Source organism: Temnothorax nylanderi, unplaced genomic scaffold, assembly GCF_030848795.1.
Source record: "Temnothorax nylanderi isolate EJ_2023f unplaced genomic scaffold, tnyl_v1.0 TNYL_tig0084_pilon, whole genome shotgun sequence".
Lineage (NCBI taxonomy): Eukaryota > Metazoa > Arthropoda > Insecta > Hymenoptera > Formicidae > Temnothorax > Temnothorax nylanderi.
In genome coordinates, this window is record NW_027249146.1 from 273936 (window position 1) to 289532 (window position 15597).

The 15597-nt window shown below is 36.8% G+C and overlaps 1 protein-coding gene, 2 long non-coding RNA genes and 1 other non-coding gene across 4 annotated transcripts; 2 read left to right on the forward strand and 2 right to left on the reverse strand.

Moving 5' to 3' along the window:
- Positions 1–5791: 5791 nt before the first annotated feature.
- LOC139774671 (U1 spliceosomal RNA) lies at positions 5792–5954 on the reverse strand. The gene has a single exon (XR_011718640.1). It is a non-coding gene; the product is annotated as a U1 spliceosomal RNA (small nuclear RNA).
- LOC139774626 (uncharacterized) lies at positions 5942–7182 on the forward strand. The gene is made up of 2 exons (XR_011718623.1): positions 5942–6204; positions 6528–7182. It is a non-coding gene; the product is annotated as an uncharacterized lncRNA (long non-coding RNA).
- Positions 7183–9800: 2618 nt separating this feature from the next.
- On the forward strand, positions 9801–10301 carry LOC139774627 (uncharacterized). The gene is made up of 2 exons (XR_011718625.1): positions 9801–9896; positions 9972–10301. It is a non-coding gene; the product is annotated as an uncharacterized lncRNA (long non-coding RNA).
- A 220-nt stretch (positions 10302–10521) lies between these two features.
- On the reverse strand, positions 10522–14093 carry Yeti (yeti). Its single transcript, XM_071710036.1, has 3 exons — positions 13779–14093; positions 12828–13208; positions 10522–11998 (listed from the first exon to the last, which is right to left on the reverse strand). Exons 2-3 carry the CDS (start codon positions 13177–13179, stop codon positions 11484–11486), a joined length of 867 nt encoding a protein of 288 aa, XP_071566137.1. The 5' UTR covers positions 13180–13208; positions 13779–14093; the 3' UTR covers positions 10522–11483.
- Between the last annotated feature and the right edge of the window lie 1504 nt (positions 14094–15597).

Sequence of the window (15597 nt, forward strand, 5' to 3'; positions counted from 1 at the left end):
GTAAATTACTACGTTAAATTAATTATATTAAAAATTCAAAATCGTTTACTTTGATGGCGATAATTTATTCATTAAATGTATATTTTGCTTATACGAGTTACATTATATTATTATTAAATTATTATATTATTATTAAATAGCGTTAGCCGTTGTAATATTGTGCAATTTTCAATATAAATATTAAATAAAACATTGTACAACATAAATAGCGTAGCATATCGTTTAACGATAGTAATACTGGTAAACAACAGGTTAAAATTACTAAAAGCAGGCAAATTTGTGATAAAGGCGTTAAAAATTGACTAACAGCGGAACGGAATTTCCACACGCCACACCTGTTTAAAGTGATAAGTAAACTGGCTACATCACACACGAGACATGAGTCACAGTGAATGAATCTCCATTAATGCCAATGCCAGATGACGACTTCGGGATGTTTCTTACCGGAATGAGTCGCTGCTTTCCACCGACGACGAAATGTACGAATTCAGTGACGCAATATAAGACCGCAATATAAATACCGATGCCATATTAGTCTCTCTCTCAGCTTAACTTCGTTGACATTCCACATTTATTGGAAATTGCTAAAATTCATTGATCGTTTAAAATTAAAGCTAAACGTGAATAGCGCCGATTCATAAAACGTCGTCTATTAAGTCAATGTTTACGTTAATATTTATTGCAACTTTGCAATAAATTTTGCGGTTTTACAAATGCAATGGGAACGCGTTTTTCTCCTTAGAGTGCATTCTCTTTTTACTCTCTCTTATCTGATAAGAATATTTGCATCTGAAAGGTAGCACACCTAATAATCTCTTATAGCGATATGCCTTTTCGTAGAAACGCTATAGTTACGAGGTACTTATTATATGCTTATCAATCTCGGTATATTATTATATATATGCAGGTTAGAGAGACCAGAGAAATTTTATATGCATGATATATGTTCTATCTGAAGATAACTATATCCTTAATAAAAATTTTAGATATATGCAAATGCGTTAATAAACTATTTTTACTGCATGATATTATTTTTATCTCGAGCAATTTCCATACTCCGCGCTATATATTATTCACTTGTATTTATATATACGCAAACGTAAATTTCTTATTTTTAGATCGTTTCATCTTTTATTTTATATTTGTCTCATTTTATGGAAACCGATTTTTACCGAATTTCAGTTAAAATTTTCATTCCGAAAATCCACGGAGAGTTGCCCTTTACCGTCCTAACTCACATGCATAAACCAATGGCTTAAATTAAAATCGCGAGCTACTTTCCTCGCGCGCAACTTTCTACGACCTACATCCTGCGCTCTGCCAGCGAGATCACCTTTTATTCGCATCGTCGAACGCTCAGCTTCCGGAATAATTCACAGTCGACTTCCACAGATGAGTGATTCTAAATCAGTCTGTCATTTGCATTATCCATTCGTCGTAGTGATTGCGAATTACAGCCAATGGACAAACAGTAAGATTGATTTCGTTGCTGTGCAGCGAGCAGGTTCGTTGTTATTGTGATAATTGGAAAGACATGTTTCTAAGAAAATAAAAATAAATGTTTCGCTGTCTATGCATTGTTTTCGAAAATGCTACACGATGTAATAGATTTTACTTACACGTGCGAGCAATGTAGCTATACAAATAAATAGAAAGAAATAAATTCTTAATGACTCGTAAGAATCATGCTGCACCAGCAGGCTTCTGGCAATTCGGATCAAATAAATAAACGAATAAATATTCAGGGAGCGATGGCGTCGTGAGAGATCCTGAAGTGCATACATAAAACATGGTCGTTCCCGACGGAGGAAGACAGAAGACGAAGGAGGGGCCCGAAGCGAGGGAGTAAAGAAACCGAGAATCTTCCTGCCGCATGTTTTTCCGCAGAAGGGAAACTCTTAGACGGCGAGGGATCGTTTTCACGAAGGGTGCGAGGACGGGTTTGGTGGCGTGTGAGGAAAAAGAAAGCAAACGCGCGGTCTTTGAAAAACGACGCGTCGCGCGGATGAGCTTCGCTTTGCCGCGCGGAGCTGAAATGACCTCGGTCAATGTCGGAGGTCGTTGCCCGACGTCGCGGTCGAGGCGAGAGTATCGCTTTTCCTTACGTAAACGCAATTAGAAGTCGCCGCGTCGCGACATGAAAATTCACGACTCGGCATTTTCACGAGTTTTCGAGGTATAATTTAATTCAAAATTTAATTCATTCAAATTCATCAGTCAATTGTCCCCCTACGATCTTAAATTTATGCACAGTTAATATAATTCGAAATCTAATAAAATAAAACAAAGTTATTTAGTTATAATAATTACCAAATATCTTAATGACATACAAGTATTTATCTAATGTACATATCGTGAAAAAAGTTTCAAACATTATGTATATAAATAATCTGTCTAAAATTATAAGAATCAGAAAATTAATAATGTACTTATAGTTTATGAAAGTACACATCACTCTTCAATGTAATACAAAGTGTATCTGTTGACATGACTCATTCTGTTGGAATGTATGCGATGCTAAAGAGCGCTTGCAACTCCATCGTCGGACTAACAAAGTGTCCAAATATTGACATAACACATTGCGCACAAAGCGCTGCTTCATCGAGACTGACGACTTACTTATTATCTCAGTGCATAAAGTATAACTCAGAATAATAAAAGAACGTTTCGCGTTAATAGCCTTTGGGAAATCGATTTCTCTCGAATAATCCTCGAAAGAAAAAGCGGAAATGGGAAACTTTTACTTTAAAATATTTTAACTTCTAACGGGATAAATCGGTTTTTACGTTATCTGCATCGCGTTCTCTCTCTCGGACGTTTTATCCGATACAATCAATTTGTCGACAAAAATATATCCCAGAAAGGAAGTTCAACGACATCGTTTCATTCTCGTGTCTCATTTTTTTTTTCCCCCTCGATCCCGGTCGCTCCACGCTTCGCTTCCCATTAATTTGCGCCACGTTTCTTTCGTGTAATTGAGCTGCATACCGAGTTACAAGTGCTTTTAGGCACGAGTGCCCCTTCGCATTTTTGAGTGGATCAATCTCTTTTTGTCCGGCACAACGGTGAATGGACCAGTCAATGCCCGCTGCAGAGCCTCGGCGAGCATCGTCGGCGTATAACGAAGCATATATCGATTTCCGAAATTAACGTCGAGGCGAATACGTATAGGATTAATTTAAACGCGGGCCGACATTCCCAAATGTGTGGATACAATTTCGCGATTTACCTGATATCCGTAATTCTCCCAGGGGAAATTAACTTCCAAACAATCTATCGCGATTAATTTGGAAAACGGATAGTCAGTCTGTTAGACGCGGAAAAATTTTATTTACTAAAAAAAAATCATTAACTCGTTACATTAATATTACGTTAGGGTTAAATAATTTGCGTAATTCGGCCATAGAATTGCGAGTTCGTCATATTAGAACACAATATACCGTATATACGCAGTCTATTGTACACAGAATCCGTGCGTCAGCGCTTCCGATTGAAACTATCTGTCGCAGAGTGACGAACGATCACGTCGGGGTCGATCTTTCATCTCGCCCGGACGCCTCTATATCCTAGCCAGACAATTCGCGGAGGGAATTTCTACGCCGCGTGAATGATCGGCACCGATGAGGACAGATCCCCGAGCGCTTCCTCGTCTTCGCGAGAGTGCCAGTCAGGTCTGCCTTGCGCGAATTCGCGAGAGCTAGACGCGAGCCAGGAATCGCGATGCCCAGAGGAACGCAGCCACTGAAGCATCAATTATCCTCATCCCGCGCAGTCCTCGACTGCACTTATGTACCGCGAGGGGGGAAAATGAAATATTTCCAATTATGCAAATGCGAGCCGAAGGAGGAATCGACGATCCACTTTGCCCGTAAAACGACGAGTCTACCGTCTGCCAGGACGGAGCGGAAACTTCTGTCAAGAGGAGAGACGTCTCTCGGTTTTTTTTTCATCGCCAACAATTATAACGATCTGTCAAGATGCTATTAATAAATCTTACGCTCGCGTAAGACTTCCTATATAAACCGCAAAAGTTTCGTCGGACCTTGTACTCGCGTCACAAAGTGATTTATCACTCACTTTAATGCGAAAGATGTAGTAGATAATATTTTTTTTTTGTTAACATAGGAAAAAAAAGACTCGATAATTAAACACATGTTCTTGTTCCATACATTATTGCGTGCATTTGCACTTTTTTTTCCTATCAAACTTAATTAAGAATGATTGCCATATCTGCTCGCTCTTAGAATTACCGCGTAGCCAATGAAAAAATAAATATTACGCGGAGCTGACAGCCTGTATAATTGGAATATTACGATAGCTGAGGGTTAAGCTGAGCGTTAGCTACTTCGAGAAGACGGGAAATGGAATTGTGCACCGTGGGCTAATTCAGTTCACAGGCTCGCAGCAAAGCATTCTGTTACGCATACACCTGCGTACGGAGATGTCAATTATCACTCGGCGCTCACGACGCTCGAGTTAAATTCGATTTGCTCGATCGTTAATTAGAAAATTGCGTTCAATTAAGATTTATTATCCCAGCCGCCAATCCGTGCGTTCGCGTGCAAATCGCAGCGCGTCTCTCCGCCCTTATCGTCTTCCTCTCGGCTCCCGTTTTACCGCTTAAAATAGCCGGAGAATTTTCACGGGCTGTATCCACGCTCGCGTTCGCGTCGTCGCGAACTTGTATACTTCGTACAAAGAACATCCTGCGGGAATTACGAGGGATATAAAGCGAGTTTAAATTTAAACCTTGACGCCTGTAACGTTTTGTTTTGCTCGCGCTCGCGCGACGCAGTTGCGAGCCTGACTGGACCTTTCGAAAGTAAGTAATAAGCATCTATGAAGAAATCTTTTGTAAGGAAGAAGCTCGACTCTAAACTGTTGATCATCGTTTTTATATTTTTATTGTCAGAGATGTGCATTATTTGAAATAGATGCATTAAATGTAAAATGCCTATTTTGTATTTTGCATTTAAAATACATTTTTTTGTAATCTCATATGTAAATGTTTATGTAATTCAATTTTTGTAATTTAAGTTTATATTAAAAGAAATAAGAATTCAAGTATAAAAAATAATAGTAAAAAAGAAATATAAATAATAAGCAATAATAATAAGTGAAACACTGTTATCAATTAGAGAGAAAAATACCATTTACGGTCCGGATTGGATAAATAATAAAAAATAAGAGTTTAAATATAAGTAAAGATAACAATATAAATATTTAAAAAATTATTTTTATTAAAAACACCAATTTAAAAATACAATGGAAAAATATTTTCCATTTCCTATTTTAAATGGGTGTTTAAAAAGAATTTTGTATTTTGCGTTTTTAAATGGAAAGATTCCAGCTATTTTGCATTTTTTATTTCAAATAGGCACCCGTTTTACACATCTCTGTATCATTGTTCAATCTAAAAATAGTCACCTCAAAAGTTCTCGAGGGTCTTGTAAAACTTTAGATATTTTATAACATGTAAATTCTGGCTCTGCTCTATCTTATGTACCATTAAGAGTCAGAATACTCAGAATCATAATTATGACTTGTAGATAAGTCTAAGTTTAGACTGTTTTGATTGAAAGTATATATTGGCTGCATTCCGATATTCACTGTCAGCAACTTTCAGTACTGAAACTCTGTAGTATACGTGACGTAAAATATAGACGTTCACTACTCAACTACTGACAGTGAATATCGGAATGCAGCCATTAAAGGCTTGTTCGTTTTCGCTGCACTAGTTCAGTAGTGCAGCGAAAACGAAAAAGAGTATTATTTTTGTAATTATATTATTCCGGGATAGCGCGAACGCAGTCCCGACTACCAAAAATTATACGTCCGAGATATCCACATTAGGGATATTCGCAAGGGTCAGCCCTAACCGTAGTGCAATGGAAGAGCCTCGCCCTGGAGGAACCGCCTTAATGATCACGGTAACCTCTACGCCAGGTAAGTATGCTTCTCGCCGTCGTTCGAGTCCTCTTATAAGGTTCGATGTTGAATTTTAAACACGAGACAAACTCGCTTGCGGGCGCGACGTAGCGTGAAATATTCGAACTATCTGGTCTCGGCACAGCGCGCAGCGCTGCAGCTACGGTGCGGAGGGAATGGTCCAACAGAGTGGAAACACGTGAATGGTAACAGTAACAGGTCTTGCAGGAGTTTTTAGGGAATTGACCAAAGGGAGCATTAAAAGGGGTTAAAACCGTACAAATATATTATAAAAATATTGTGTATAATTTATATATATATATAATATAAATGTATAAAAAAACATATAATATATATACACATTTATACATGTATATATATTACTACAATATTATTATATAAATTTTACTTGTGTAATAATATTTTGTAATTATATATATATATGTATATATATAATTTTTTAAATTATTTATATTTATATTTTTTATATTTATTTTTTAATTATTTATATTTATATTTTTGTTATAAAAATGATATTAAAATATTATTATATAAATTTCATTTATATAACAATATAATTTGCATTGTTTGTTTCACAGCAAGGAAAAGGAAAAGTCTGAGGAAGAGACGATGACGTGGATTAATTGGAGAGTTTCGAAAGGGCGAGAATAGCGTTCACGCGATCCAGAATAAACGCAACGTGCCGAAGGAAGAAATCTTCTCGGTATTCCGACCGGTGAATAAATCGCCGATGGCAAGGCCGCGGACTAACGGCCGCCAGTCTGGCGTCGATACTGCCGGTTGCAACGCGCGGACGAGGATGCGTTCGATACTCATCGCGAGCGTAACCGCGAGCTTCCCTGCAAAACTGAGCAGCGCCTCGTCATTCCCTCGAAAGGCTAAAACTATTCTTGTAGCTGAATTTAGAAAGAAAATTTAGAGAGGCGCGAAAGTACTTAACTAGCAATTATTATTACCAGATTGACTAACGCAATCATAATAAGAAATTTTCGTCGTTATAAGAAACAGCATGTAAAATTATGATATGGAAGATATATATATTTTTTGACATCTTTAGTTGAAGTTAGGCGCAAAGATGCAACGATCGAAAATGTGCACCTTTTGTGCCATGCATGCAGGTTAAAATTTAATTTGGTACGAAAATCGAATAAGTTTCTCTCGATCACGATTTAAGAAAGCTGTAAAATGTGTATAACTTCGCAGAAACGAAAATAAAGAGGCTGTCATATTTAATCAATTTTTTCCTAACGTGAAAAGATAAAAAATGCTTGAAAAATACGCAGTATTGTACCGGTAACATATTTCATAAATCAAATGATGTCATTACATCTATGCTATACAGTCTTATTTATCTTAGCATTCTCGAAAATCACAGCAGATTATCGATTGAGAAAAATGCGAGTTTTAGTCGGATGAATCGGAAATGCCGAGACAATGCCGCAATCCAAAGTGCATTGGAAGTAAAAAGAGTCTGACGTAAGAAAAGAAACTATATATAAGTTACGAATAAGAAACAGCGTTAATACAAAAAACTACACATAATTATGAAATTGCTTAATTATATAAAACATTCCGTTCGAAATTTTTGTCATACATATATTTATCTCTTTTTAAAAAATTAGAATATAAATAAAATATAAGATTGAGTTTCTTCGTTTTATCCTGCTCCATCTAATATGATTCTTGCTTTTATTTTTTTTCTTCTCTTTATTTTTAAAGTAGGTCGCATCTTCATTTTTTCTCAAATGTTTATTGCATTATAGCTTGCAAAAATTCTTGTATATGGATGAAAAATGTGTAATATATAAAATGTAATATGTAAATGTAATAAACTGTTCGCCGCGTATTGAGCTCGGGTCCGTGGGTTCGCTAAACCCAAATGACTGTGCGGATCAGTCATCCCTGCGGGAACACGTCTCTCTTGTAAGCTTGTCACGAATCGCAGCATCTCGCGAAGGATCCTCCAGTCAGTTCGTGAAAAGCCGACAAGTCGCAATCGGATTCTTTATGTACGAAATGCCGCGTCACCGGGCAGGATCTTCATGAAATGCCGCGTTTTACGATAAGGCTGCGGCGTGTACACAGTTCAACTTCGCGCGTACCTCGAAAGTATTTTCTTTACCGTCGATAGCGGTCACAAATACAAGAACAAAGAGAAAGACCCGAGACCGCCATCAACGTCACGTCCAAGTTCTTCGGACAATTCTACCGCGTCGCGAAATAAAAGAAAGCAGAAACGTACGAAGTCAAGGCGTTCCAGAGATGGCTCGAAAAATTCGGGAACGTCGTTTAACGAGTCGAGGAATTGCAAGAAGTACTAAATAATTCACGCCTTGTATCAACGAAATATTTTTCATTAAATTATATAATATTTAATATAGTTAATATTCTTCGAAATAAATAAATTAATTATATGAAAAGATTCTTCTGCAGTAAATTATAAAGTTTTAGCTAGTGTGCACATGTTCTCCTTATGACAAATATTTGATGGATAAATATCAATATAAAAACAAAGTAGATTAAATCGTTTCAGAAAAACTTTACTTATATTCTTAATCAATTAAAAATTATTTTCAGCAAGAAGTGCCAGTCGTCGCGGTCAACCTCCGAAAGTTCAACTTCGACATACTCGTCAGGAAAGTTGCGGTGAGACACCGGATGATAAATTCAATACTCAATGACATTGCAAAACCTTCTTTCTTTATAATTTCGACCTTGCTTTCCCCGCGTACCTGGGAGAATCTTGCGTCTTTCGTACCGGCTTTACTGACTCAACCAGATTCCTTTCTAGACTAAAATAACAGCACACGACATTAGATGCCGAGTATCCTGGTACATTAGTACCTGCTATGCATTAATATCTGATACCGTTAGGCAGTATTAATATTCAGGATAATAAAGAGGCAAGAGTAACAGAAACGAAATATGCGAACATTTTTAAAAATATCAGCGTGCAGAAAAGGATTATTCTAAGCTCACAGCGACTACATTCATCACTCTGCATAAAGGAGTCAAACTAAAGAATTGAACGCGTCTACGTTGTCGATAAGTCAAAATACGACGCTTCATCGCACTTATTTGAATTGTCTGCAGCACGACGAGCACAGGACCCAACACGTTCGGACAAGTTTCCGGCGGTTCTCGGGATTGGAGGAAGCAAATATGTACCTGTCACGAAGGTGACGGGAAAGCGTGTTAAAAAAAAAAGATTCCTCAGGCTCGACGTGCCGGAGGATTCGCATTGTTCACCCGTGAATTTTTGGCAGAGCGTCGCGGTACTCGGGCCGGAAATTCGCACGGACACGCAAATCTGCTGCAGAGCACGCCTGCGGAGAGGAGCAAGAGGCGGAGGAGAAGATCGCGTCGCCGACGTAAAAAGGCTTCGAAAAGAGAAAGCGCTCGACCGAGGCACGACTGTTTCGCGACGCTTTGCGTCTGTGTGCGAGGTCGCAGCTCGGATGAGCTAAGAGCTTGCAAATGCACGTCGTCTCACGAGATGCCTTCGCATCGCGAATGCTACTCTGTTAAAGTTAATCTACAATAATATAATAACAATATAATAACCGCATTACATTAAATTCCAAATGACGTTTTGTCGCACATTGGCAATTATTCTTTCTTTCGATAAATACGAGCTCCTTTTTTTAAATTGGAGATAAAAAGTTCATAAAGTAAATTTCATTTGGTCGGGAAATATATTATTAAACAAGACGCTCGATATGTAAATAGTAAAAAAGAGGAACACATAAAAGTATCAAGATGGAACGTTACGCTACTGCGAATCATCAACTTTTTTTACAGGACGGACAAGAAGAGGCGAAACGAGTGACACGCAGAAACGCATTAAAGACTGACACACAAGTGGATAAATGTATTGCAGGCCCATCGACCAGCGAGGGGAAACCTGCGCTCAAACACTCGCGCGAATTATCGCCAGCAAAACCAAAGTTAGCACATTCATATTTCTTATATAAGAGATAACGTTTCATTTACGACTTCTACTTGATTATCGAAATTTGCAGTGAAGAACGGAGCGTAATTATCAGAGGGTTAAATACTGCTCGCAGAGGAATTGGCAGATTTAGTGCTCGTGTAATTAGATTGGTGACAAGACAACAATAATTTAGTAGCTTCGGATGGATTAATATTCCGAATGGTTTAAATTGTTTAAAACGTTCTAAAATGTTTGTATCTATATCTACACTTTCCAAGCAATGTTGTACAAAATCATCTGAATTTTATTCGTCTAATAATTCTACAAGTTTATAACTTTAATATAGAATATTATTAGAAATATGAATATTTCTGTAGAATTAAAAAAAAGAAATGGTTAAAAAAATGGATTGTAAAAGCAGCTTTACCATTATCCGCCTGATTGTTTTCCATATTGTAATGTTGTCATATTTTTATATACATGCATAAAATAAAATATTTAAAAAGAGAAAAAATTATATATACAATAATTTTTTTAAATATTATTTTCGGGTTATATATTGCGCTTGTGGACTAATTGCAAGTTTTGATATTTTAAAAATATCAACCGTTTTGATGTTTTGAAAATATCAAATACCATTTCCCTTTTCGACAATTTATTCGGTAATATTACTAAAGAATTCACAAATGTAAAGCAGTCCTTGTGTGGAGTTACACTAAATGTATCTCAAATTCGGTATATCGAGGAACCTGAGCTGAATCGAGGATTGTTAATATTGGATATTGAGTATACTTATGTATGTATTATGTTGATATTGCTATCTAATACAATACATTACATGAAAGTAACAATGTCTGTATTTTATGTGTTGTACTATCTTATTATACTAACAATTCAAGACATAGATGATATACAAAAATCGCCGCAACCTGCTTCAACATAATCTATATTATCTATTACGAGAGGTCCATTTATAAATATAATATTCCACATACAGTGCCATAGGCAGTGGTCATGAATGAGGTCAATCAATGTCATTATTTTACCATTTTGTTATGTTACCTAAAACACATATTCTTTCGTACTCACTCGTAACTTTCTAATCGTTATTATTAGAATGTCTGCGTATATTCATACTACACATGCAAACGTATCGCGTCTCATTGAAATGAAATAAAAAAATATTTTGTGGATATATACTAGATGGACACAATTTTTCCGAGAAGCGTCAAAAGCTTCGAACAATCTGCTTCGATGCGAAGTTCTGTGCGGTCATCAGGCCGAGACAAAGGCTCGCTGAGAGTAACTTAAGCTATTATTATTACGTACGCGTGAGAAATGAGTCTCAAAAAACACTGGAATGATCGGTCCCTCTTCAAAGAAACCATCGATCGCTAGCGTAGTCGGCACATTGTCGAGTCGAACGAGGCAACGCTCCCTTCGCGTATTACTCAAAATGTAGCGCGAATAAATTAGGCTAAACGTGTGCAGCAAGCGCTCGAGTTTGGCAAGTCGGCGAGTAAATATCTCCTACCGCGATATTATTATCTCGGCGTCCTATCTCGAAGGAAGTGACGCGTATAAACGAGGAAATGCGAATTCACCGTGTACTACGTCTGCTAGAATTCCGTAATTGTTTCTCGATTTCAAATTGCCGTACATCCGCTCTCTGTAGAAAATCTTGCCGCTCTAGATATCCGTCCTTGCCTTTGTTATGAGTATTAAGTTCTTCCTCAATGTTCTCTTGTTTCTTGAAGTTGTCCCAATCTAATTTAGATTTTTCTAACGTACTAATTTTGGCCTTTTTTCCGATCTGTCCCAGAACCGAAGAAATCCCGCCTAATCCGACGCGCCTAATGCCGCCTCGTTCTTTGGCCGCGGGAGATGTGGATTCCGGTGGCTTCGCGGCGGAATTTTCGGCCGCGGAAAGCGATAATCTGGCTTCCGCAGAATCAACCGATACTTCCTTCTCGACCTTTACTTCTTCACCAGCAAATTCAAAAACTTTAGTTATCTTAACCTTTTCTTGGACTTTTGGCTTTTGAATCGGTGGCGATCTCTCTTTGGACTTATTGATTGAATTGATTGAATTCTGTGGCTTTGTTTTCGCAACAGCTGTAAAAAATATGCATGTGTATTACAAGTTTGAATCTCTTTAGATATTATATTACCTTGCTTTACATAGGATTAGCATTTCTATCAACTGTTTTCTAATATAATAGTATTAAGCTCAAAAATATATTTAAGGTAGTTCTCCGGTCCTTGTACTAGAGAAAATCGATTTTCTCTAGATTTTCTTGAAGCTGTGAATATACGTTAATTTAGGTGTGCTTTATGCGTGGTATAAATTTCAGTACCTCTTCCGGTATAAAAAATAAAGATACTGAGCCTCAAAGTTTCAATTTTTACCAAAAAAAATTTTTAATTTAATTTTTTTTTAATTTTGGCATTTTTTCCTTATAGAACTCGACGAGAGGAGCAACTTTGGTCCTCTTGGCCAACCTCGTATCTCTTACCGTTTGGCCTGGAAAACCTGTTCATTAGTAAAAGTTGAAACTTTGAGACTCAGTATCTATATTTTTTATACCGGAAGAGGTACTGAAATTTATACCACGCATAAAGCACACCTAAATTAACGTATATTCACAGTTTCAAGAAAATCCTAAGAAAATCGATTTTCTCTAGTATAAGTACCGGAGAACTACCTTAAATGCATCTTCAGAAATCATATTATAAACATTACAGATTATAGAAATTATATTATAACATTGTAGATATATCATATTGTATTTTGTTCTTTCTTAAGATAAACGACTTTTCAAGTATTATTTCACATAACTAGTTAGAAAAAAATTAATTTAAAAAATACTCATTATGTATTATGTAACTATATAATATGTAATATTCCATGTTCAACTACATTAATATTTTGCACAAGTTTTACCTGTATCTTTCATGAAATCAGCCCAAAGAGAATCCGCTCTCTTTTTCTCTTCTTCCTCAGTGAGCTCTTTTTTCTCTTTACATTCTTCTTCCTCTTTACTTCCTTCTTCGGATACTTTCGACTTGTCTAAGGTTCTTCTGTGCTTTGCCTTTTTACTCTTTCGACCTTTAGATCTCTTTGTACCTCTCTTCCGTCCAGTATCTCTTTTGTTCTCATCATTTTCGTCCTCTGGGCCACTCTCAATTTCGCCTTCCGACTCTACTTCGGATACTGGATCACAGTCAGCGCCATCAGGAACATAATCTTCGTCATCTTCATCCGAATCAGAAGGCAATTGATGTTCTTCTGACATGCTTAAATTGAGATTAGTATAGGAGATACCTAGAAAAAGATGATAAAAGTATGTATCAATTTAAAAATATGTCATATATTCATTATAACTCGACATACATTTTTATTATGAGAAAAAAATTTTATAAATTATATTTTCTTGCAAAATTTACAAACGTGATTGCTTCTACATTCCTTTGTTACAATTGATAATAATATATTTGACAAAATGAAGTATTAATATGCAAGATTTATTTTTTCCCTTTTTATTTCATAATTTTAAAATTATCCTAGAATCCATAATCCTAGATACCATAGAAGGTAATTAGTGTTCAATTAATAACTAAAATTTAAGCATTTGACATTAATTTAGTCACTATTAAACTACAATATTACAAATAAGAACTATTAACTTTAATACTGATATTCCTTTGTTCAATACTCGAACAAAGGTCCGAGAAGAAATTTCGCAAATAAAAAAATCTACCGAATTACCACCACGCTTCTCCCTGCGTCTCGTCAACGTAGCGAAACTTAACCTCTTTAATCAGACGGAACAGGCCGATTCCCGGCGTAACTGAACGCGATATCCAATTAATCCAATGCGATTTCGTGACTCACGTTCTTTTGAACGGCGTGCCGTCGGTGCCAAAAATTCCGCGAGCGGACGTCGGTTCGCCTTCCGGAAATGTCGTTACATCGAGACGCGGCGGCCGCGGCGGATCCGGCGTTTTCGTCGCCGCGTACATGAATCGTCGTCGGCGCGGGCCTGGATCGATCCCGCGGCGTACACGCACCGGGCGTGGAGCACCGGCCTGGCCGAAAAATCCGCGAGGAACACCTCGGAGGAAAAAGGGGCCACGGGTACCTCGCGACACACAATCGACTCGATTCGACTCCGTTCGACTCGCGCAAATGCGCCTGGCACGTATCGCATCGCACGTCACATCGCATTTATCGGCACAACCGCCGCCATCTTACAGCGAATCGGAGAAATACGACGTGAAGTTAGCGCGATTACGTCGCTGTCGATCGTGCGAATTGAACTTGGCGAGTTTCCTCTAATCGCGATTAGAATTAAATTTTATATTTTTTATTTAAACAGAGAGATTTCTTGTCGCTTTCTTTTTTGTTCGATATTTTTTGATGTTTTCTAATCAAGTGAAAGAATTAGAGACATCGATGTTGTCAAATGTTAATAAATTTAAAAAAACTACTTTTGTTCCTTTAAAATACAATTTCAACCATCTGTGGTTCGCATCCAACTTTAGGATAAAATTTAAATTATGATTTTATATGCTGCGTATATTGATATACGTATATTTAAATATACATTTTATGTATTTTTATTTTATGTATGAGTATTTAAATATTTAAATATATATTTTATATATGCACTTTCATTCTTCTCAAATATTTCTCGTATTGTACGACATATAAAATTATAAGCAGAATTCTCTTTTGGATTCTAATGCAAATTATAATATAGACCGTCTACGGTTAAAAACAAAATTCTGTTTTAATTTCAAACGCAATGGTAATTATTAGCCCACTATTCTCAACGATGAAAGATATAATAAATGTTATATAATTATCACAAAAAAATCTTTTACATTTTCATAAAAAAAAAAAAGGAATCGATACTATATATCTATCAAAGAATATTAATCTAATTGTAAGATATTAAATCTGTCTACAATATTTTTTGCTCGTATTAGGTGTTAAGTACCCCGCTCTTATTCACGATTTGTTACAAATCTCTTAAATGGTGACACTTAGTTGGTGAGAAAAAGGTCGGAGAGTGTCGGATTGCCAGGCAACTTTCATGAATTTGTCGAGCAATAATTTAACGCCTTCTAACGCAGTATATCCTAAGTAGGATCAGCAGGGGCCACCGCAAACCTCATATTACAGGATCCATTTCGAATCCTAATTTCGACGAGAACGGATGACTGCCGGTTGACGGGGATTTGCGATGGATTATGGATCAGCCGACCCTTCCTCTCGGAGCGAAAGTCTGAATAGATGAGGGCAGAGATCGAGGAAACGAGCGTATGTGTGCCAAGGAAATACAGTCGTAGAGCATAATTCGAAGTCATTGTTGGATATATTAATTCAATATTAAGTAGCGATCAACGCGCCAATTAAATTCCATCGCAATTTCCCGTGAGTATTGTAGGCGAGAGAAGTTAGTATGATCTGATACGCCAACAATTACGCAACTACGTGAGCTCGAGCAGATGGTTAAATAACAATTATGTATCTCAATCTAGCGTTAAATATAGCCTCTGAGCTCGAGAGAATATGAGATTATACATATGCAGAATTTAATACAATTATAAGTACGGAGTATCACGTATTATAGTTATGTGAGAATATCTGAAGAGCATTCTCTCTTTGTTAAATCGAGTAATACAAAATAATACTTAAGAAATTGTTT